General features: G+C 58.7%; 1 protein-coding gene across 3 annotated transcripts in view; it reads left to right on the plus strand.

Annotated features, from left to right (window-relative positions):
* Nucleotides 1-22,636, plus strand: part of PIEZO1 (piezo type mechanosensitive ion channel component 1) — a 30,562-nt gene that overhangs the window by 6,385 nt on the left and 1,541 nt on the right. Inside the window, exons 3-50 of one of the 3 annotated variants that reach the window (XM_056500483.1) lie at nt 151-273; nt 484-526; nt 612-762; nt 1,505-1,643; nt 2,168-2,381; nt 2,537-2,702; nt 2,857-2,949; nt 3,029-3,101; nt 4,253-4,386; nt 5,076-5,336; nt 6,258-6,369; nt 6,441-6,619; nt 7,411-7,559; nt 7,666-7,845; nt 7,917-8,020; nt 8,736-8,893; nt 8,965-9,141; nt 9,903-10,028; nt 10,812-11,012; nt 11,599-11,803; nt 11,882-11,986; nt 13,102-13,255; nt 13,777-14,020; nt 14,110-14,206; nt 14,283-14,451; nt 14,527-14,616; nt 14,726-14,814; nt 15,139-15,210; nt 15,601-15,698; nt 15,781-15,877; nt 16,115-16,189; nt 16,280-16,452; nt 16,521-16,640; nt 16,762-16,859; nt 16,945-17,203; nt 17,281-17,469; nt 18,842-19,121; nt 19,229-19,337; nt 20,134-20,281; nt 20,371-20,585; nt 20,674-20,832; nt 20,904-21,051; nt 21,160-21,348; nt 21,435-21,527; nt 21,634-21,806; nt 21,873-21,995; nt 22,078-22,157; nt 22,400-22,595. In XM_056500483.1, coding sequence (XP_056356458.1) covers nt 151-273; nt 484-526; nt 612-762; nt 1,505-1,643; nt 2,168-2,381; nt 2,537-2,702; nt 2,857-2,949; nt 3,029-3,101; nt 4,253-4,386; nt 5,076-5,336; nt 6,258-6,369; nt 6,441-6,619; nt 7,411-7,559; nt 7,666-7,845; nt 7,917-8,020; nt 8,736-8,893; nt 8,965-9,141; nt 9,903-10,028; nt 10,812-11,012; nt 11,599-11,803; nt 11,882-11,986; nt 13,102-13,255; nt 13,777-14,020; nt 14,110-14,206; nt 14,283-14,451; nt 14,527-14,616; nt 14,726-14,814; nt 15,139-15,210; nt 15,601-15,698; nt 15,781-15,877; nt 16,115-16,189; nt 16,280-16,452; nt 16,521-16,640; nt 16,762-16,859; nt 16,945-17,203; nt 17,281-17,469; nt 18,842-19,121; nt 19,229-19,337; nt 20,134-20,281; nt 20,371-20,585; nt 20,674-20,832; nt 20,904-21,051; nt 21,160-21,348; nt 21,435-21,527; nt 21,634-21,806; nt 21,873-21,995; nt 22,078-22,157; nt 22,400-22,595 — 7,030 coding nt within the window. Of the gene's footprint in view, nt 1-150; nt 274-483; nt 527-611; nt 763-1,504; nt 1,644-2,167; nt 2,382-2,536; nt 2,703-2,856; nt 2,950-3,028; nt 3,102-4,252; nt 4,387-5,075; nt 5,337-6,257; nt 6,370-6,440; nt 6,620-7,410; nt 7,560-7,665; nt 7,846-7,916; nt 8,021-8,735; nt 8,894-8,964; nt 9,142-9,902; nt 10,029-10,811; nt 11,013-11,598; nt 11,804-11,881; nt 11,987-13,101; nt 13,256-13,776; nt 14,021-14,109; nt 14,207-14,282; nt 14,452-14,526; nt 14,617-14,725; nt 14,815-15,138; nt 15,211-15,600; nt 15,699-15,780; nt 15,878-16,114; nt 16,190-16,279; nt 16,453-16,520; nt 16,641-16,754; nt 16,860-16,944; nt 17,204-17,280; nt 17,470-18,841; nt 19,122-19,228; nt 19,338-20,133; nt 20,282-20,370; nt 20,586-20,673; nt 20,833-20,903; nt 21,052-21,159; nt 21,349-21,434; nt 21,528-21,633; nt 21,807-21,872; nt 21,996-22,077; nt 22,158-22,399; nt 22,596-22,636 lie in introns of all 3 variants that reach the window. The other 2 variants (XM_056500482.1, XM_056500484.1) reach the window with 2 other exon arrangements.

Genomic DNA, 22,636 nt, shown 5'->3' on the forward strand with positions numbered 1-22,636 from the left:
GGGTTTGGCTCTTGGGCTGTGCTGGTGAACAGAGCCCTGGTGGGATCCTGACCCTGTGCACCCTTCCCAGCCCTTCCTGAGGGTGCAGGGTCCCTGCTGGGGCTGCTGGTGTCCTGGGGGGTGGGTGACAGCTTTGCCTGCGTCTGGCAGGTCACACCACCCGCATCCTCAAAGCTCTGCTGGGGACCAGCATCATCTTCCTCCTCGCCCACCTGGTTTTCCAGATCTGCCTGTACACTCTGCCCGCCCTGGACCAGCTGCTGGGGCCCAGCTGTGAGTAGGGGGTGCCTGTGCCCACCCACAGCCCTGCCTGGGGCTGCACCCTCAGCCTGGTGCGTGTGGCACCCATCCTGCTGCTGCTGAGGGTGCCAGCCTTGTGCCAGCCCTGGGGACATCCTGTCCATGCCAGGGTGTCTGCTGGGTGCCCAGTGCACTGGATGGGAGTGCTCTGCCCACTCAGTGCCCCCTCCCTCCCTCCCACAGGCAGCACCTGGGAGGTCCTTGCTCGGCACATTGGGGTCACCAGGTAAGGGCAGCCTGGTGTGTGGGGCTGGGGCTGGCAGTGGCTGGGGGTCCCCCCTGAGCCCCCCCTGCCCCGCTCTCCCCCCCAGGCTGGATTGGAGTGACATTCCCAACTCGGTGAGGCTGGTGGCACCCGATGTTGGCATCCTGCTGGTCTCGTCCCTGTCCCTGTGCATGTGTGGCCGCCTCAACCCTGCCACCTCCAGACGGGAGCTCGGGTCCCTGGAGTCCTCTGAGTGGGTGAGAGCCACCCCCAGTGCCACGGGGACATCCCGCCACGGGGACATCCCACCATGGGGACATCCCATGGGGGGTCCCCGTCCCTTCCCTGGGCACAGCCTGGGGCTTGGCATGGGGACACCCCCAGGGTCAGGGACCCATTTGGGGCAGTTTTGGCCAACTTGGAGGGCTTGGTCATTGTCACACAGCTGAGGGTGACTCAGCCATGGAGGAGTGCCTGTGTTTGCTCTGGCATTGCCACAGGGATGGTGGTAAACAGCTGGGACAGTTTGGGGTGGGCAGCTGTGGGGTGCTGGCCCCCAGCTCGAGCTCTGTGGGTGCTGTGCCGTGCTGTGCCATGCTGTGCCATGCTGTGCCATGCCAGCCCCACCTGGCAGTGCCAGCAGGTCACGGGGACACTGTGCTTGTGGCACACACCCCCAGTGACCCCCCAGCCCTGCTCTGGGGGCTCCCCACACGCCCAGGCTGCCGTGCTGGGCTGTAACCAGAGCAGTGGCCAGCCTGGATGCCTTTGCTGTGAGCCCAGGGCTGGGGAGGCAGCCTGGAAAAAAGCTCAGTGCTGGGAACCCGGGTCCCCGAGCCAAGACAAGCAGCCGCCCTTCAGGCACCGTGGCAGATAAACACGGCCAGGTGCCGGGCACTGTGCCCACCTGGGCAGCCAGCCCTGCCCTCCCCGGAGCAGGGAAGCTGAGGCACGGCCTCAGGAGCTGCAGGGGCACAGCAGGCTGGCTCTGCCCGGCAGAGGGAAGGCAAGGACGCGGGGCGGCAGCGGCGCGCGGCCGGCAGGGAGTGGCGGCTGAAGAACAGGCTGAGGGACAAGGCTCACTGGCTGCTCTGGGAGGCTGCAAAGGCCCTGGCCATCCTGCTGCTGGGCTTGGCAGGTGGGCACGGGCTGGGGGATGCTTGGTGCAGCGTGGGGACACTTGGGGACACTCCATCCAGGGTGGGTGTGATGCTCAGTCTAAGGGAAAGAGTGTTCGGTGCGTGGGGGAGGATTTTCCATCCAAGGGGGAAAGCTCAGTGCATGGAGGGAGGGATGCTTGGACCAGAGGGGAGAACAGAGGAGAAGGTCTTGGCTTAATGCTTGGTCTGAGGGGGGACAATGTTCAATCCAAAGCAGAAATCTCATTCCAAGGGTCACATGCTGGATCTGTGCAGGAAGAGATGCTTGGTCTGGGGAGGGAGGGGGTGCTCAGCCCAAGGAGGGAGGATGCTCAGTCCAAGCAGGAGCAGTGCGTGGTCTGAGCACAGATTTAGAGTCCAAGGGGAAGGAGATGCTTGGTGCAAGGTGGAAAACTCGGTGCAGGGGAAGGGGTGCTTGCTCTGAGGAGGGGTGCTGGCTGCAGTGGGGTGTCCAGGGGGCTGTGGGCTGTGCACTGACCTCTCACGGGGCGCTGCTCCCCAGGGGTCATGCTGCCCTCTGCCTCCTCCTGTGTCTACTTCCTGCTCTTCATTGGGCTGTGCGTCTGGTGGTCCTGTCACCTCCCTGGTGGCCACCATGCCTTCAACGTGCTCTGCCTGCTCGTGGGCATCTACAGCGCCTGCCACCTGCTGTGCCTCTATGTCTACCAGACCCCCTTCGTCCAGGGGCTCTTCCCACCCCCCACAGTGTGGGCACGGTGAGTCTGGGGGGTGCCAGCTGTGCCCCTGGGCTGTGGGGTGAGCTGTCCTGTGGGAGAGGGCAGCCAGAGCATCCCTGTGGTGCCAGCACAGGGCTGGGACCCCAGCTGCTGGTGCTCCTGGGGGGTTAATGCCACCTCCTCTGTCCCCACAGGGTGTTTGGCTTCAAAGACATCATCCTGTACTACAACTGCTCCCAGCCCAACACCCTGGAGCTCAACACCAGCTTCCCTTGGCCTGTCTATGCCAACCCTGGCATCCTGCTGCTGCTCTACTACGCCGTGACCACGCTGGTGAAGCTGCGCTGGCTGGATGCCAAGGTGAGGGTGACAATGGTGACAGTGGTGACAAGGTGTGCTGGCTGCCACTGCCCCAGCCCTGGGAGGTGTGGAGGTGTGGTGCAGGGGGCTGGGGCACGGTCCTGCTGCCCTGTGGTGGCAGAGGGTGCCCTGAGCTGGCTGCTGTCCCTCGCAGAGAGCCGTGGCACCGGCACAGCCGGGCCCCAGGGACCTGGTGGAGCTGGAGAGCTGGCCCAGGGACGCTCAGCAGGCGGCTGAGGACACCAAGGTGGGTCTGGGGGGGCTGTGCAGGGCGTGGGTGTGGGATGGGGGCGCCAGGGTGGGCTCTGAGCCCTCTCTGCCCTCAGCCCATGCTGTCCCCCAACGCCGGGACGCCGAGTGGCGGCAGCGACAACTGCACCGTGCACATCCTGAACCCGAGTAAGCCTGAGCCAGCCCTCCCAGCCTGGGGTGCTCCTGCTCCCCAAACCCTGCCCTGCCTGCAGCCTGGGGTGCTCCTACTCCCCAAACCCTGCCTGCAGCCTGGGGTGCTCCTGCTCCTCCTCTCATCTCCCCGAACCCTGCCCTGCCTGCAGCCTGGGGGTGCTCCTGCTCCCTCTCCCCAAACCCTGCTTACATCCTGGAGGTATCTCACACTCCCTTTCCCCAAATCCTGCCTGAATTCTGGGGCTGCCTTGTGTTCCCTCTCCCAAACTCCCCAAACCCTGCCTGCAGGTTTGAGGGGGTGTCTCACTGTTCCTCTCCCCAAACCCTGATCCTGGGGGTGTCTCAGTGTTCCCCAAACCCTGATCCTGGGGGTGTCTCACTGTTCCCCAAACCCTGATCCTGGGGGTGTCTCAGTGTTCCCCAAACCCTGATCCTGGGGTGTCTCACTGTTCCTCTCCCCAAACCCTCCATCCCAGGGTTGTCTCACTGTCCCTCTCTCTCCCCAAACCCTGATCCAGGGCTGTCTCACCCTCCCTCTCCCCAAGCCCTCCATCCCAGGGGTGTCTCACTGTCCCTCTCTCTCCCCAAACCCTGATCTAGGGGTGTCTCACTGTCCCTGTCCCCAAGCCCTCCATCCCAGGGTGTCTCACTGTCCTTCTCCCCAAGCCCTCCATCCCAGGGGTGTCTCACCCTCTCTCTCCCCAAGCCCTCCATCCCAGGGTGTCTCACTGTCCCTCTCCCCAAGCCCTCCATCCCAGGGTGTCTCACAGTCCGTGTCCCCAAGCCCTCCATCCCGGGGTGTCTCACTGTCCCTGTCCCCAAGCCCTCCATCCCAGAGTGTCTCACTGTCCCTGTCCCCAAGCCCTCCATCCCAGGGTGTCTCACTGTCCCTGTCCCCAAGCCCTCCATCCCAGGGTGTCTCACTGTCCCTGTCCCCAAGCCCTCCATCCCAGGGTGTCTCACCCTCCCTGTCCCCAAGCCCTCCATCCCAGAGTGTCTCACTGTCCCTGTCCCCAAGCCCTCCATCCCAGGGTGTCTCACTGTCCCTGTCCCCAAGCCCTCCATCCCAGAGTGTCTCACTGTCCCTGTCCCCAAGCCCTCCATCCCAGGGTGTCTCACTGTCCCTGTCCCCGCTCTGCCCGCAGCCCGAGGCCGGCGGGCGCTGCCCCTGGCGCTGCCCGTGCCGGGCCGGCGGCGCCCTGTGGCCTGGCTGCCCCTGCACACCCTGGGCCGGGCCCTCATGAAGCAGAGCTACGTGTCTGCCCTCATCGCCATGATGGTGAGGGGCTGGGGGACGCTGACACGGGGAGGGACACAGACATGGGGGGGATACAGCCCTGGGGAGGGGACACGGACACTAGGGGGACACAGACAGTGGTGGAGATACAACCCTGGAGGGGGGCCACAGGCATTGGTGGGGACACTGACATGGAGGGGACACAGACATGGAGGGGATACAACCCTGGGGACGGGACACAGACACGAGGGGACACAGACATTGGGAGACAGACATTTTGGGGACATAGACACGAGGGGGACACAGGCATTGGGGTGACAGACATTGGTGGGGACACAGACATGGAGGGGACACAGACATTAGGGAGGACACAGACATGGAGGTGACACAGGCATTTTGGAGACACAGACATTGCGGGGACACAGACATTGCGGGGACAGAAATGGAAGGGACGCAGACACTGGGGAGGACACAGACATTTTGGGGACACAGACATGGAGGTGACACAGACACTGGGGAGGACACAGACATTTTGGGGGACACAGACATTGGGGAGAACACAGACATGGAGGGGGGACACAGACATTTTGGGGACACAGACATGGAGGTGACACAGACATTTTGGGACACAGACATGGAGGTGACACAGACATTTTGGGGACACAGACACGGAGGTGGCACAGCCATTTGGGCACACCCCGTGTGCCGAGCCCTCACCCCCTGCTCCCCAGGTGTGGAGCATCATCTACCACAGCTGGCTGACCTTCGTGCTGCTGGTGTGGGCGTGCCTGGTGTGGACGGTGCGCAGCCGCCGGCACTTCGCCATGCTCTGCTCGCCCTTCCTGGCGCTCTACGGCGTCACCCTGTGCGTGCTGCAGTACGTCTGGGCCATGGAGCTGGACCCCGAGCTGCCCACCCGCGTCAGCCTCATGAACCTGCAGCCCCTGGGGCTGGTGCACCCCAGCTACCCCTGCCTGACCCTGGGGATCAAGGTCAGCCTGCCCCCTGCTCTCTTTGTTTGTTTTGTTGTTTCATTGTTGGGATTAAAAGCTTGATTTTTTTTTTTTTTAGGTTTTTTTGTTTGTTTGTTTGTTTGTTTGTTTGTTTGTTTTGTTAGGATTCAGATGTTTATTAATTTTTATTGGTATTATGGTTTTGCAGGCTGTCAGATTTATGGTATTTTAAATGAATAAGTTAAAAATTGAGACTTTTTTTATAAAGCCTATTAAGGGCTAACTCTTTAATTAAGAAAAGCTACTTACATTAATTTTTTTACTTTTTACTAACAACTTTATAACCTTTTTTTTTACTTTTTACTAACAACTTTTTAACCTTTTTTTTAACCTTTTTTTAAACTTCCCTTTTCTTTCCCTTTTCTTTCCCTTTTCTTTCCCTTTTCTTTCCCTTTTCTTTCCCTTTTCTTTCCCTTTTCTTTCCCTTTTCTTTCCCTTTTCTTTCCCTTTTCTTTCCCTTTAGCTATTTTTTACTTTACTTTTTTTAACTATTTTTTACTTTTTTTAACTTCTAACCTAATAACTAACTACTTATTATGTAAGTTAACTACCTGCAATGCAGGTTTTTTTTTATTTAACTGCAAAAGATTACTTAGACTCACTAAGAAGAAGGGCTAAGCTTCTGCTCTAGAACTTTAATTTTGTTATATATATATATATTACTACATCTTAAAACTTTAAATTCTGAGTTTTTTGCTATGTGATATAACACATATTGTAACACATATAGTGTAGTTTGAAAACTGCACACTCGCAATCTTAATTCTATAATTTAATTTTGGAAGCTTTTTCCAGCTCCTCAGGTCCACAGCAGCGTTTTGTGGGGGGGTCAGTGCACAAAGTCTGAAGCTGTCAGTTTGCAGGGCTCCCATCAGCGCTGTCCCACCCCTGTCCCCACAGCTGCTGCTCACCCTCACCTTCTGGATGCTGCTGCGGCAGTTCGTTAGGGAGAAGGTGCTGGCGAGGAGATCCCCGGCCACGCCGCCCGTGGGGGTGCCTGCCATGGATGCAGGTGAGCTGCTGCCACCTCTGCCCCACCCCGAGCCCCCAGCCCGGCTGCTGCAGCCCCTCCGTGCCCCACAGACACCCGGCGGATGCGGGATGTGCTGCAGAGCCTGGGGCAGATGCTGCAGAATTTCTTTGCCAAGTTCTGGATCCTGCTGTGCGCCGCCAAGTTCATCGTGGTGACCTTCACCGGCCGCCTCGTGGTCTTCAAGATTGTCTACATGCTGCTCTTCCTGCTCTGCCTCATCCTCTTCCAGGTGGGCTCCTGGCTGTCAGGTTATTACCTCTAGGCACTCAACTTTGCCGGGTAATTCTCCGAAAAGTTGCTAAAAAAGTTATTTATTGCAGAAGCACATCAGTCTCCAAGGCACTGTCACAAAGTCCATGCTAAGTTTAGTTTAAAGCCCCAAGTTAAAGCAGGAGCTGTCCCCAAAGGTCCTGGCAGGGCTGATGTCAGTGCAGCAGCTCCTGTCTTTTTCTCAGGTGTTGATGGCTGTAAAAACAGTGACAGCGAAGCAGGGGGACAAGAAAGGCAAAAGCACCAACTCTCCCCATTACTAATTCTTATATAGCATTTTCTCAACAAGCTAAGATGCAAGCTCAGACCACCACTCCTTAATCTATTAGAATTTCAGTTCCTTGGCACACCAGGTTATGTATAGAACTACACATACAATCTGTCTTGTTCCATCTAAGAAATGTAAGAATATTCTTACTATAACTGTACTATGTTTAAGTCCTGTCTACAACTGTGGGCCTGGAGCCTCTAGTGAAGATACCAGTGTGTTTGCAACCTTCATTAGAACACTCACTGCTACTGTGGTATTTGAGGCCTTTTACCTACTAGAAACACTACAGCTCCTACTAAAACTTACTGACTTATTTCTGCTTTGTGTAAGTGGTTTAATATACTTCAATCCATCCAAAGGCTTTAACTCGATCTCTGCAGCTTGGTTCCTCCTTGAGGAATCCCCTGGCTCACTGACTCCCAGCCCCTGGGGGCTGTGCCGTGCCCAGGGTGGCCCTGCTGATGTCCCTGTCCCCTCAGGTGTACTACAGCCTGTGGCGCAAGGTGCTCAAGGGATTTTGGTGGCTGGTGGTGGCCTACACCATGCTGGTGCTCATTGTGAACTACACCTACCAGTTTGATGACTTCCCCATGTACTGGAGGAACCTGACAGGCCTCAATGACGGCCAGTGAGTGTCCCCCACCCACCCTGTGGTGGCACCAAGGGCTGGGGACATGGAGCAGGATGGGGTGGGGTGGGTGTGACCCTGTGCTGACCCTCCTCTCCCCGTGCAGGCTGAGTGACCTGGGCCTGGAGCAGTTCAGCATCTCGGGGCTCCTCTCCAGCATCCTCATGATGGGTTTCTTCCTGCTGGCCTGCACCCTGCAGCTGCACTGCTTCCACGAGCCCTTCATGCACATCACCGACCCAGCGCACGTCTGCGCCCCCCCTCCGTCCCCCTGCCACATCCCCAGGTGGGACCCAGCGCTGGGCCACCCCCCTGCGCCCCCAGTGCCATCCCTGCTCTGAGCCCCCCTTCCCACAGGTCTGAGGAGCTGCAGGGGAGCCGCCTGCTGCGGGATGCAGCTGCTGCCGACACCAGAGACTCTGCCCAGGCCAGAGACTCCGACACCGAGTCCCTGGGTACAGGTCGGGGAGGGGCACGGCTGGGGTGGGGTGACCTCCAAGCCAGGGGGGACCTGGGAGGGGCAGGGAGTTGGATTTGGGTTGAAATCCAAGAGTGGGAGGGTGTGGAGAGATGGATTGGGGCATCCTCTGAGCCTGGAAGAGACTTTCAGGGTATGGATTGGGGCGTCCTTCAAGTCTGGGAGGGTGTGGGGATGGACTGGGGTGGCCTCTGAGCCAGGAAGGGGCTGGGGGTGGATTGGGGTATCCTGAAAACTGGAATGGGACCGTGGTAGAGCAGGGATTTATTGGGGTCTCCTCCATGTCTGGAGGGATACAGGGATGGATTGGGATGTCCTCTGAGCCAGGAAGGGGCTGGGAGGGGATGGGGGTGGATTGGGGTGTCCTGAGAGCTGGGGTGATAGTGCAGGGATTTATTTGGGTCTCCTCCATGTCTGGAGGGATACAGGGATGGATCAGGATGCCCTCTGAGGCTGGGAGGGGATGGGGGTGGATTGGGGTGTCCTGAGAGCTGGGGTGATAGTGCAGGGATTTATTGGGTTCTCCTCCATGTCTGGAGGGGTACAGGGATGGATCAGGATGCCCTCTGAGCCAGGGAGGGGCTGGGGGTTGCAGGGATGGATGGGGTGGGGGGCTGTGGAGTGGACTGGGGTGTTCTCTGAGCAAGGCAGGCCGCTGGGGATGGGCTGGGGTGTCCCTGAGGGTCCGTGTCCCACAGAGTCCAGCAAGTGGGGGCTGGTGCTGGAGCGCCTGGTGGTGCTGGGGCGCAGCTTCTCGGACGCGGTGACGCGCGGGGAGGTGTTCATGCGGCGCGTGCTGGAGCTGCACATGGTCAAGATGGTGGCTCTCTACACCGTCTGGGTGGCCCTGGAGGAGGTACCCTGGGGCTGCAGGACTGGGGGGGCTCAGCTGGGCCCCCCAGAGCGCTGACACCGCCCCTGCCCCAGGTGTCGCTGATGAACTTCCTGCTGGTGCTGCTGTGGGCTCTGGCCATGCCCTACTGCCGCTTCCGCCACATGGCCTCGTGCCTCTCCACCGTCTGGACCTGCGTCATCATCGTCTGCAAGATGCTCTACCAGCTCACGGTCGTGGAGCCCCACAAGTACTCCAGCAACTGCACCCAGGTGTGCCCAGCAGGGCTGGTTTTTGGGGGGCTCCCTTGCTGCAGGGGGGGTCTGGGGGGTCCAGGGTGTCACGATCCGCTCAACCCCAGCGGGAGTCATGATGGTTCGTTCGACCCCGGGGTGCAAAAGGCAAAGCAAGAGACTCAGGTTTTATTCGGCAGAAAGCAGCAATGCAGTTTATTGCGTGCCAAAAATTCAGTTTTGCAATAGAAAACAGAGAGAGAGGAGAAAGAGCTAAAGGAAATGAAGTAAATGGGGAGAGAGAGAGAGAAAGGATGGGGATTGTGTTAGAAGAGAGGGAGAGAGAGAAAGAAGTAAAGGAAACGAGGTAAAAGGGGAGAGAGAAAGGATGGGATGTAGCTGCCAACAGAAGGGATGCATCCTCGTGGTCGTCCAACGATGGATGTATCTTCAATCCATTGGGGAGAAAGAGATCTCAGAGTCTCTTTAGGAAAGTCACTTTTATAGTCCTTTTCCAAAGCCAGTGGCCTCTGGCCAAAAGGTGGGGAGATTTATGGACTCTTGTTTGTGGAGATCATTGCTCCAAGAGACAGGTGCTGGAAAAGGGCGCTGTAAGCAGCACCCTGCTCATGCCGTGGCAGCACCAGGCACAGCTACAAACACTCCTGGGCAAGTATCCACCTGGGCCAGGCCAGAACTCAGGTCCAGAGTGAGCAGTGGGGTCCTGGTCTCAGTCTCTGATGATGCTCGTGAGGCATGACTCTTACACAGGGGCACTGACCTGGTGCTCCCCTTGGCAGCCCCTCCCCAACAGCACCAACCTGACCCCAGAGGAGCTGGCCAACTCCACGCTGTACCGTGACCTCGTGGATCCTGCCAACTGGTTCGGCGTCCAGAAGCACTACCCGCCCTGGGGTTATGTCAAGGTGGGCACGGGGATGCTGTGGTGTCCTGGTGTGAAGGACAGGTGTCTGCCAATAAAGGCAGAAGCTTCTCTTTTAAATGGAGAATGTAAACTCCCTCTCTCCAAATTATTATAATTTTGAAATTAAGGGCCTCTCAGGCAAAGATTTGGGAATTAGGAATAACAGTTCTTTACTAGAAAAATTAAAATAGAAATACAGTATTACAAAGAGCAATCCCAAACCCTGCCAGAGTCAGAATCCAAGCTGACACCCGTCAGTCAGTCAGGGTGTTGGCACAGTCCCATTCAATGGTGGCTGCATCCTCCTGCAGGGGCAGATGTGGTTCAGCTGGAGCAGTGCTCCTGGAGAAGGTGCAGTTTCCTCTGAAGGTGCAGGGATGATGTGGAAAGGTCTGGTTTTCCTCTGGAATCCAGTGGGAAAGATGGACAACTTGCTGTCCAAAATGTCAGTTTTTATCTGGGTAGGAAAGGCTTGGCTCCTCCCCTGGCTGGAGCATCTCCCATGGGATGATGGAATTTTATCAGTCATGCCCTGGGACTCAGTGGCCATGAACAGGAGATATCTCCTGGAGGGAGGATGGGCTGTGGGAAGATAAAGATGATTGCCCAGCTGGGTTAAAGATGGCCCATGAGCAGATAATGTGTGCCAGGAGATCAGGGGCACTGCCCCAGCTGGATTTAACAGATGGGGACAGAATTCACATTGCTGGTCACATCAACATGTGGGGACCGCCTTGGGGAGGGACTCCTGTTCCTGAGCGTGTTGCTGGCTGTTCCCCTGCAGAACCACCTGCAGGTGCTGCTGCTGCTGGTGTTCGAGGCCGTGGTGTACCGGCGCCAGCAGTACCACCGCAAGCAGCACCAGCTGGTGGCCCCTGTCACCGAGACCATCTTCGAGGACATCTCCCGCCAGCACCTCGACCTCGGCCTCGTCAGCTGCGCCAAATACTTCATCAACTACTTCTACTACAAGTTTGGCTTGGAGGTGGGAGCGTGGGTGCTGTGGGAGAAGCAGGGCTTTTGGGCACTGATTATGCAGAAGTTGATTTATTGTTTGCTTTTTAGCTTTAATTACACATTTTAAGACTAGTGTTTATGCAATTATGCATTTTTTGATTGGTGCCTTTACGCTCTTTGAACGAGCTTTTTAGGTATGATGATTGGTGGCTGTGTAGAACTTTACTGTTTACTTTTACTTTGGTTTTTTTCATCTTGGTATTTTATTTTTTAGCTCCTTTGATTCAGCACAATTTGTTTCAGTGGCTTTGAAGGGTCTTAGTAAGTTGCAGGAAAACAAAACTGGCTTGTGTTGTGCACTTGTTGTAAATATTGGTTTAAGCTAAGAAATGTACAGAAAAATGCTTAACTAAGCGTGTGAGGAAACAGTGAAATGAGCAGAAAAACAGCTAGGCTGCAAAATATGGAGCAAACCAGGCAGATCTATTTTGGCTGGTGTATAGGACACAGACCGAGGCTCGGGCTTGCTGGGACATGGCGCTGTGGCCCAGGCTTGCTCGGTGTCGCTGCAGGGAGGGGTCGTGGCGCTCTCATGCTGAGCCCTGCGCCCCCAGATCTGCTTCCTGATGATCGTGAACGTGATCGGGCAGCGCATGAACTTCCTGGTGATCCTGCACGGCTGCTGGCTGGTGGCGATGCTGGCGCGGCGCCGGCGCGCGGCCATCGCCCGCCTCTGGCCCAAGTACTGCCTCTTCCTCGTCGTCTTCTTCCTCTTCCAGTACCTGCTGTGCCTGGGCATGCCTCCTGCTCTCTGCATGGGTAAGGGGAGCGCTCAGCTCTTCTGCAGGGTGCAGTTTGTCCGGCCTGGCAGTGACTGTGCCCCCTGTCCCCCCCCAGACTATCCGTGGCGCTGGAGCAGCACCATTCCCCTCAACTCGGCTCTTGTCAAGTGGCTCTACCTGCCCGACTTCTTCCAGGCTCCCAAATCCACCAACCTCATCAGTGAGTAGCCCTGTCACCCTATTCCACCCCCTGTGTCCCCAAAACCTCTGAGACCTCCCTGGCCATCCTGCCTCCAGGAGGGGGAAGGACATGCAGGAGGGATGGAGGAGATTTAAGAGCCTCACTCCATTGAATGTAGAGTTTAAATCACACATACCCTGTTGGAGAAGTAGTCATGGCAAACCCCACCTCTTTTTGGGGGAACTTAATTATTTCCCACCTGCTTTTGGGAAAAGAAGAGGCCTGGAGATTTGGTTAAAGAGGAGATCTGGGAAAGCCACACCTGGTGCAGGGAATTCATGAGCTCCCTGTCCTGGGCAGGAGTGCCCTGGGATGCCCCACGTCTCAGGGAAGGGTTTGGGGATGTCCTGGTGTGAAGGACAGGTGTCTGCCAATAAAGGCAGAAGCTTCTCTTTTAAATAGAGAATGTAAACCCCCTCCCTCCAAATTATTATAATTTTGAAATTAAGAGGCTCTCAGGCAAAAATTGGGGAATTAGGAATAACAGTTCTTTACTAGGAAAATTAAAATAGAAATGCAGTATTACAAAGAACAATCCCAAAACACTGACAGAGTCAGAGTACAACCTGATACCCTGTCAGTCAGTCAGGGTGTTGGCACAGTCCCATTCAATGGTGGCTGCATCCTCCTGCAGTGGCAGATGTGGTTCAGCTGGAGCAGTGCTCCTGGAGAAGGTGCAGCTTCTTCTGAAGCTCCAGGGATGATGTGGAAAGGTCTGGTTTTCCTCTGGAATCCAGTGGGAAAGATGGATAACTTGCTGTCCAAAATGTCAGTTTTTATCTGGGTAGGAAAGGCTTGGCTCCTGCCCTGGCTGGAGCATCTCCCAGTGGGATGATGGAATTTTATCAGTCATGCCCTGGGACTCAGTGGCCATGAACAGGAGATATCTCCTGGAGGGAGGATGGGCTGTGGGAAGATAAAGATGATTGCCCAGCTGGGTTAAAGATGGCCCATGAGCAGATAATGTGTGCCAGGAGATCAGGGTCAGTGCCCCAGCTGGATTTAACAGATGGGACAGAACAGACATTGCTGGCCACATCAGCCCAGCACAGGGGGTGTTTGGGGCGGGCTGAGGCTGAGCCGTGTTCCCCCAGATGATTTCATGCTGCTGCTGTGCGCGGCCCAGCAGTGGCGCGTGTTCGAGGCCGAGCGCTCCGAGCCCTGGCTGCGGGCGGCCGGCGACAACTCCGACCGGCTGGACCGGGAGCAGGACCACCACAACCCCACCCCAAACTTCATCTACTGCAAGTGGGTACCCCCAGAACGGCGCCCCAGCCCGGGCTGGGGTCATGGGAATGGGGTGTGAATGGGGTGCTCATCTGGGATGGGGGAATGGGGCCAGTTGGGGTGAGACCCCTTGGGCTATGGACACCAAGGAATCCCACCCTTAGAATTCCAGCCTCGGGATGTGGACAAGGTGGGTTCCCTCCCTGGGATGAGACCCTTTGGGGTAGGGAGAAGATGAGATCCCACCCTTGGATGGCAGATCCCCTGGGGTGTGGATAGGATGGGACCTTCAGGCAGCGGGACCTGCTGGGCTGGGATGTCTAAAATGGGATTGGAATGAGTGACCCCCCTGATGGCTGGAGCAGGAACACCCTGAGGTCCTTCTGGAAGGAGATGAGGTGGTCCAAGACACCCCTGCTGATGGTGCTTGTCCCTCACTTTGTGCCTTAAACTGGGACAAACCCCTTTGACTGGGCTGGTGGGGGAGACTGGGACCGTGCCAGGAAGGGACAATGCCCCTGCTCTGACCCCTCCGTCTGCAGGTCCTACCTGGACATGGTGAAGGTGGTGGTGTTCCACTACCTCTTCTGGGTGGTGCTCGTGGTGGTTTTCATCACCGGTGCCAACCGCATCAGCCTCTTTGGCCTGGGCTACCTGCTGGCCTGCTTCTACCTGCTGCTCTCGGGCACGGCCATGCTGCGCAAGCCGGCCCGCGCCCGCCTGGTGCTCTGGGACTGCCTCATCCTCTACAACATCACCATCATCATCTCCAAAAACATGCTGTCGGTGCGTTGTGCTCCCTGTGCCTCTCCTCAGGTCGCCCTGGCCGCAGCTGGGCTGGTGACAAAGCTGTGTGTGCCCTCTCTGCCCTGCAGCTCCTGTCCTGCGTCTTCGTGCAGCAAATGCAGAGCAACTTCTGCTGGGTGATCCAGCTCTTCAGCCTCGTCTGCACCGTCAAGGGCTACTACAGCCGTGAGTTGCTGCTCTGGGGGGCTCTGGGCTGTGGGTTTGGGCTGCTGCCTGACCTGCCTGCACCTCTGCCTGCCAGCCAAGGCGATGCACAAGGACCACGACTGCACGCTGCCCGTGGAGGAGGCTGGCATCATGTGGGACAGCATCTGCTTCTTCTTCCTCCTGCTCCAGCGCCGCATCTTCCTCAGCTCCTACTACCTGCACGTCATGTGGAACCTCCGAGCCTCTGCCCTGCAGGCTTCCAGGTGGGATTGGGGTCTTGTGGGGTCCCATGGGTGCTGGGGGCTCCCCCTGACCCTCCACTGTCCCTTGTCCCCCAGGGGTGTGGCTCTGTTCAAGGCCAGCATCATGAAGAGCCTGATCGCGCACCGGCGCGCCGAGAAGAAGTCTCTGGACCAGCTGAAGCGGCAGTGAGTGGGTTTTGGGGGGCACTGGGACCTCTCTCCCTGCACCTGGGGGCCACCTCTGTGTATGGGGTGCCCCTGGGGGAGCAGGGTCTGCAGCAGTCTGTGCCTGCAGGATGGAGAGGATCCTGGCCAAGCAGCAGAAGTACAACCAGGAGCGGGTGGCCCGCAGAACCACGCCGGGGCTGGAGGGGCCCAGATCAGGTGAGAACGAGAGGGGGGTCCCTCCCCTGTCCCCAATCCCTTTCTCATCCCTCCCCTGTCCCCAACCCCCTTCTGGACACGGGGTGGCACTATGACCCATCACTGACACCCATCGTGGTGGAGCCCTGTGGAACATTGTGGTGACTCCTGCCCCGAGTGCCCCCAGGCAGGGTGGGTTGGTGCCCCCGAGTGCCCCCAGGCAGGGTGGGTGGGTACCCTGAGTGTGACCTCCAGGAGAGGTGGGTGGGTGCCCTGAGTGTCCCCCAGGCAGGGTGGGTGGTGCCCCGAGTGTGGCCATCCCCAGCCCCATTTTCCATCCCACAGAGCGCAGAGACCCTGCAGACCCGTCCCAGCAGAGGGAGCGCTGGTGGCAGCCCTGGTCAGACCATGCCACAGGTACAGCCCTGGCACGGGGCCGTAACGGGGCACAGCCCCTCGGGGAGGTGCCCCCACCGGGACCTGCGAACGCCTGCGGGGTGCTGGTGGCACTGCTTGGCCAAGGTGACACCCTGCATGTCCCCTGTCCCCAGGCTCAGCTGCAGAGCACTAACCGTGGCTTCTCTGCTCCCCAGCACTAATGGGGTGTTGGACTGGGGGTGCCAGGCTGGGTTTGGGGTCACCGACGTCGGTCACCTCCGAGCGGCGCCGCTTTGGGGACGTGGCAGTTGAGTCGTTGGTTTTGATGTCCCCGTGGGTGCCCTGGGAGGTGGCAGCGGGGCCAGCCTGGGGTGTGACAGCCCTGCCCTGGCCCTGGTTGTGCTGTGACACCCCGTGCCCCCCTGGCAGTGCTGCATTCCGGGGGATATTTCCTCTTCGAGTCGGACAGTGAGGAGGAGGAGGAGGTGCAGGAGGAGCCGCGGCCGGAGAGGCCGAGCGCCTTCCAGGTGAGCAGGGCTGGGGGGCTGGCAGTGTCCCCAGGGGGCTGGCAGTGTCCCCAAGGTGCTGATGGCCCCTGTCCCCCTCCAGCTCGCCTACCAGGCCTGGGTGACCAACACCAGGACGGTGCTGCGGCAGCAGGGGCAGCCTGAGCAGTCACGGCCATCCAGCACTGAGAGCGCTGCAGGTGGGTGTGACACCCCAAAACAGGGCTGGGGGGCAGGAGGGGCACAGCCCTGCCTGGTGCCCGCTGTGTGTGGTGGGGGGCACTCTGGCGGCTACAGTGGGGTTGGGCACGAGCTGTGCAGCTTCTTTGGTGCCCAGCCTGGCTTTTAAGGTGGATGTGGGGGGACAGGGGATGGGGTGGTGGATGGGAGAGCCCCAAAAATGATGTTCATCCTTCTCTGGGGTCTGACCCTTGCAGAGAATGGTACAAGGAGAGAGGTGGAGGCTGCTGAGGAGGCTGAAGGCCGGGAGGTGGAGAACGAGGAAACTTCTGGTAGGTGGGCAGCAGGACTGCAGCTCAGGGGGTGCTGGGGAGCTCTGAGCGGGCACAGGTCACTCTCCACCCCTCTTTTTGCCCTGGCAGAGCGCAGCAACGTCTTGCAGCGGGCCCTGAACACGCTGAGGTTCCTGTGGCTGCTGTGCCAGGCGCTGGTGGACGGGCTGACCCAGTGGCTGGACACCTGCACGCGGGAGCACAGGGACATGTCGCGCGTGCTGCGCCTCGAGAGGAGCGTCATGGCAGAGCGCCTGGCCAAGGTCAGCCGGGGACACTGGGGGCAGGGGGGTGGCACCCCACAGTGGCACTGACATCCTGCCTGCCACAGGGAGAGGAGATCAACGAGGGGTTCCCAGATGAGCTCTATGTGCTGCCAGAGGAGCTCCCAGGGGAGCTGAGCCCGTCCTCCTCCTCGGCTGCGGATTCCCAAAGCAGCGCTTCCAGGCAGGTGCATAGAAACCCCTGAGGGGGTGTTGGCAGTGCCACAGGAGGGGCAGGGGGCTCAGCCCTGTCCCTGTGCCATCCCCAGCGGGTGCCTAAGAGCTGCCCCCCTTTATTCCAGCAGCCAGGAGCAGGTGGCAAGCCTGGAGGACGGGACTGACGCTCAGCAGTTCCTGGTCGTGCCCCAGCAGCGCAGGCGGACTGCCAGTGAGCTCCTCAAGAGCAGGTGGACGTGGGGACAGCGGGGCTTGGGGACAGCAGGAGGGGTTGGGGACAGCCAGGGGGGCTCACCCCAGCCCTGCACCCCACAGGAGGCTGTGTGTCTCCGACCTGGAGGAGTCTGAGCACTTCTACCAATCCCACAACCGGTTCCTGAAGCTGCTGCTGGCCGGGTACCGCTGTGTGACCGCCCACTCCGAGCTGCTCTGTTACTTCGTCATCATCCTCAACAACATCGTCACTGCCTCCATCATCTCTGTCTTCCTGCCCATCCTCGTCTTCCTCTGGGCCATGCTTTCCATCCCCCGGCCCACCAAGCGCTTCTGGATGACAGCCATCATCTTCACCGAGGTGGGCAGGGGGTGGCTGGTGAAGGGACGATGCCACCTGGCCCCCACTGCCACCCACTGACCCCAGTGTCCCCACAGATGATGGTGGTGGTGAAATACCTCTTCCAGTTCGGGTTCTTCCCCTGGAATGCCTACATCACCTTGCTGCGCCACGAGGGCAAGCCCTTCTTCCCACCACGCATCCTGGGCTTGGAGAAATCCACCCACTACATCAAGTATGACCTGGTGCAGCTCCTGGCCCTCTTCTTCCATCGCTCCCTGCTGCTGGTGAGCCCTGGCTGGGCGTTTGGGGGGAGCTGGAGCAGCTCCTGGGGGCTCCAGCTGAACCCTGTGGGTGCTGGGTGGCTCTGCTGTGGTTTCCCACCAGTGCTGGTGGGATGGGGAGTGAGGGGTGTGGGGCTGGGGGCAGCAGGACCCCTGTGTCACAATCCACTCGACCCCAGCGGGAGTCGTGATGGTTCATTTGACCTCAGGGTGCAAAAGACAGAAGAGGCTCAGGTTTTACTCAGCAGAAAGTAGCAATTCCGTTTATTGCATGCAGACAATTAAGTTTTGCAATAGAAGAGAGAGAGAGAGATAAAGGAAATGAGGTAAAAGGTGGGGGGGAGAGAGAGAGAGAGAGAGGATGGGACACATTCCTTGTGGTTGTCTGATGATGGACGCATCTTCAATCCATTGGGGAGAAAGAGATCTCAGAGTCTCTTCAGGAAAGTCACTTTTTATAGTCCTTTTCCAAAGCCAGTGCCCTCTGGCCAAAAGGTGGGGAGATTTATGGACTGTTGTATGTGGAGATCGTTGCTCCAAGAAACAGGTGCTGGAATAGGGCACTATAACCAGCACCCTGCTGAGAGCAGTGTGCCATGGCAGCACCAGCACAGGCACAGACGGTGCTGGGCAGCACCAGCACAGGCACAGACAGTGCTGGGCAGCACCAGCACAGGTACAGACGGTGCTGGGCAGCACCAGCACAGGCACAGACAGTGCTGGGCAGCACCAGCACAGCCACAGACAGTGCTGGGCAGCACCAGCACAGCACAGACAGTGCTGGGCAGCACCAGCACAGCACAGACGGTGCTGGGCAGCACCAGGCACAGCCACAGACGGTGCTGGGCAGCACCAGCACAGCCACAGACGGTCCATGGCAGCACCAGCACAGGCACAGACGGTGCTGGGCAGCACCAGCACAGGCACAGACAGTGCTGGGCAGCACCAGCACAGCACAGACGGTGCTGGGCAGCACCAGCACAGCCACAGACGGTGCTGGGCAGCACCAGCACAGCACAGACAGTGCTGGGCAGCACCAGCACAGGCACAGACAGTGCTGGGCAGCACCAGCACAGCCACAGACAGTGCTGGGCAGCACCAGGCACAGGTACAGACAGTGCTGGGCAGCACCAGCACAGCCACAGACGGTGCTGGGCAGCACCAGGTACAGGCACAGACAGTGCTGGGCAGCACCAGGGACAGGCACAGACGGTGCTGGGCAGCACCAGCACAGCACAGACGGTGCTGGGCAAGCATCCACCTGGGCCAGGCCAGAGCTCAGGTCAGAGTGAGCAGTGGGGTCCTGGTCTCAGTCTCTGAGGCAGATCAGAGGAACTTGGACCGACTCTTACACACTGACCACGTCCCTCGGCAGTCCTTTGGGCTGTGGGACCAGGAGAAGACGGCAGAGGAGAAGCAGGAGAGCAAGGAAGAGGAGAAGAAGCCGGAGGAAGCCGTGCCCGCAGCGCCGGCGGGGGCTGAGGAAGGGCCGGAGGCTCCAGCCCAGCCAGGAGCACCAGCAGCAGCCACGGGGCCAGAGCTGGAGCTGGGGCCAGAGGGTGAGTCTGTGGAGCAGGAAGGGACCCCGCGGCTCCGCCTGAGGAGGAGGAGGAGGCAGCAGGAGAGGAAGGCCCTGGAGATGGTTCCAGCAGAAGGTGAGCGCCGGTTCCCAACCCTCATGTGAGGAGCAAGGCTGGCACCCCCAGAGTGGGTCGGGCAGGATTTGGCCCTGGCAGTCACCCACACTGTGTCTCCCTTCAAGGGGGCGAGGAGGAGGAGGAGGAGGAGGAGGAGGAAGTGTCAGAAGAGAGCCACGCTCACAGGAAGCTGAGGGAGTTTGGCTTGCGGGTCAAGGGCTTCTTCCTCACCATGTGAGTCCTGGTGGAGCTGGCTGGGGTGGGGGCTGTGGGGTACAGTCCCAGTCACCTGTTGTCTTGGTTTGAAGGACAGGTGTCTGCCAATAAAGGCAGAAGCTTTTTTTTGAGAAATTATTATAAATTTCAAATTATTGTTATTTTGAAATTAAGGAGCTCTTAGGCAAAGATATGGGAGTTAGGAATAACAGTTTTTTACTAGGAAAATTAAAATAGAAATACAGTATTACAAAGAACAATCCTAAAACGCTGACAGAGTCAGAATACAACCTAACACCCTGTCAGTCAGAGTGTTGGTAACAGTTTTATTAAATGGTGACTACAGTTTTTTTGCAGTGGCAGATGTGGTTTAATTGAAGCAGTGCTTTTGTAGAAGGGTGCAGGGGTGTTTTTTTGAAGGTTTAGGGATGATGTGGAAAGGTTTGGCTTTCCTCTGGAATCCAGTGGAAAGAAGGTAACTTGCTGTTTAAAATTTTAGTTTTTTATCTAGGTAGGAAAAGCTTGGCTCCTTCCCCTGGCTGGAGCATCTCCCAGTGGGATGATGTAATTTTATCAGTCATGCCCTGGGACTCAATGGGCCATCAGCAGATGATATTTTTTTGGAGGGAGAATAGGCTGTGGAAAAGATAAAGATGATTGCTTTGCTTTGTCTTAAAGATGGCCCATTAGCAGATAATATGTGCCACAGAGATAAGGATCACTGCCCCACCCGCTGCAGCAGATGGTGACAGAATACACATTTCTGGCTACGTTAACTTACCACACCTGTCCCCTGTGTCCCCTGTCCCTGCAGGGCACAGAACATGTACCAGCCAGTGCGCAGGTTCTTCCAGGAGATCCTGGACACGCAGAACCACGCGGCCACCGACGTCTACGCCTTCATGTTCCTGGCTGACGTGGTCGACTTCATCATCATCGCCTTCGGCTTCTGGGCCTTTGGGGTGAGCAGGGAGCCCCACAGGGCCCCGACTGTCCTGCCTGCCCCACGGGGGTGAGGCTGGGCCACATCCTGACCTCTCCTGCACCCCAGAAACACTCGGCGGCCGCCGACATCACCTCGTCTCTGTCGGAGAACCAAGTGCCGGAGGCTTTCCTGTTCATGCTGCTCTTCCAGTTCACCACCATGGTCATCGACCGCGCGCTCTACCTCCGCAAGACCGTGCTGGGCAAGCTCATCTTCCAGATCATCCTGGTCTTTGGCATCCACTTCTGGATGTTCTTCCTCCTGCCTGCCGTCACCCAAAGGTACATCCCAGAGGATTGCACGGCACGGCATGGTCCTTGTGTGGCACCTTGGTGGCCCAGGCTGAAGAGTGGCACGTCCCTCCTGCAGGTTGTTCCGCCACAACACGGTGGCCCAGCTGTGGTACTTTGTGAAGTGCATCTACTTTGGGCTGTCGGCCTACCAGATCCGCTGTGGCTACCCCACCCGCATCCTGGGCAACTTCCTCACCAAGAAATACAACCACCTCAACCTCTTCCTCTTCCAGGGGTAGGGCACGGGGCCACAGGGAGCCCCTGGCACCCCGACGGTGCTGCTGTACCACCGCCCTGTCCCCCCAGGTTCCGCCTCGTGCCCTTCCTGGTGGAGCTGCGGGCTGTCATGGACTGGGTGTGGACGGACACCACGCTGTCCCTCTCCAACTGGATGTGTGTGGAGGACATCTACGCCAACATCTTCATCATCAAGTGCAGCCGGGAGACGGAGAAGGTACAGCCCCTGTGCCAGGAAGGGTTCCCTACTAAACTCCTTTTGGGGATTTGTTGGGGTTCCCCTTTGAGCACACCCTACACTGTGTGCTGTCACCCCCCACCCTAGAAATACCCCCAGCCCAAGGGGCAGAAGAAGAAGAAGGTGGTGAAGTACGGCATGGGCGGCCTCATCATCCTCTTCCTCGTGGGCATCATCTGGTTCCCGCTGCTCTTCATGTCCCTGGTGCGCTCCGTGGTGGGCGTCGTCAACCACCCCGTCGATGTCACCGTCAACCTCAAGCTGGGGGGGTACGAGGTGAGGACGTGGGGGTGGCTGTTGGGGTGCCCAGGGTGGGGACACCAGCGTGCCCTGCCTGGCTGACGTCCCCCTGTCCCCTCCAGCCTCTGTTCAGCACCAGCTCCCAGCAGCAATACATCCAGCCCTTCACCACCAAGGACTACGAGGAGCTCACCGCAGAGTTTGAGAGCGAGCCGGTAAATCCTCCCTCCTCATCCCTAAAAATCCCTGCTGGCTGCGTGGGGCAGGTTCTGGCAGAGCCCCCAGGGCTGGGGCTGAGCTGTGTCCCTTCTTTGGTGGCAGCTGGCCATGCAGTTCATCACCCTGTACGGCGCAGAGGACATCGTGACGGCGCGCATCGAGGGCAGCTCGGGCTCGCTGTGGAGCATCAGCCCCCCCAGCCGTGAGCAGATGCGGCTGGAGCTGCAGAACGGCTCCTCCGACATCACCGTGCACATCTCCTGGATCTTCCAGAGGTACCTGGGGCACGGCCAGGGGAGAGCCAGCCCTGCCTGCACCCTCTGAGCCTCTCCTGCCCGCAGGGACCTGGGCAAGGGCGGCACGGTGGAGAACGCCTACGGCAAACACATCATCGACCTGGAGCCCGGCACGCCCCAGCGCCTGCAGCTGGCCCAGATGCTGGATGGCAGCAGGAATGACCCTGTGTGAGTGTCCCTGAGGGGGTGACTGGACCCCTGTGCTCAGTGGGATGGTGTAACCGCCCCCCACCACTCCATTTTCTTGCAGGTTATTGCCCAAACTCTTCCCCAAATACATCCGGGCGCCCTCTGGACTCGAAGCTGAACCTGTCAAGCAGCTCCTGCCAGGTGGGTGCCAACATGTCCCTCACAAGAAAATCACCACTGGGTGACACCTCTCTGAAGGCAGGGAGGAGGACATCAGTCCCAGTGTGTCCCTCGCTAAAAAATCAGCACTGGGAGCACACCAGTAGCCGTGCTGGGTGCCAGCCCCTGCAGACAGTGAGGATGTGAGTCCCACTATGTCACTCCCCCCAAAAAAACCATCCTTAAGAGCAGAGCAGCCACTGTGACGGTGTCACCCTCTCCAGATGACGTGGACAGCTTCCTGGACGTGGAGGTGCAGCTGAAGCAGGAGCGCAGGGGCTCTGGCCCCGGTGCACACTTTGTGGAGTGGTGGGTGCTGAGGCTGAAGGACGCCCCACCCCAGGAGGGCAACGTGCTCCCCATGATCATCTTCAACGACAAAGTCAGCCCCCCCAGCCTGGGCTTCCTGGCTGGCTACGGGTACGTGCAGGGTGCCAGGGCGAGGGGGGATCCCAGGGAAT

The sequence above is a fragment of the Oenanthe melanoleuca genome, chromosome 11 (genome assembly GCF_029582105.1).
Source record: "Oenanthe melanoleuca isolate GR-GAL-2019-014 chromosome 11, OMel1.0, whole genome shotgun sequence".
Taxonomy (NCBI): domain Eukaryota; kingdom Metazoa; phylum Chordata; class Aves; order Passeriformes; family Muscicapidae; genus Oenanthe; species Oenanthe melanoleuca.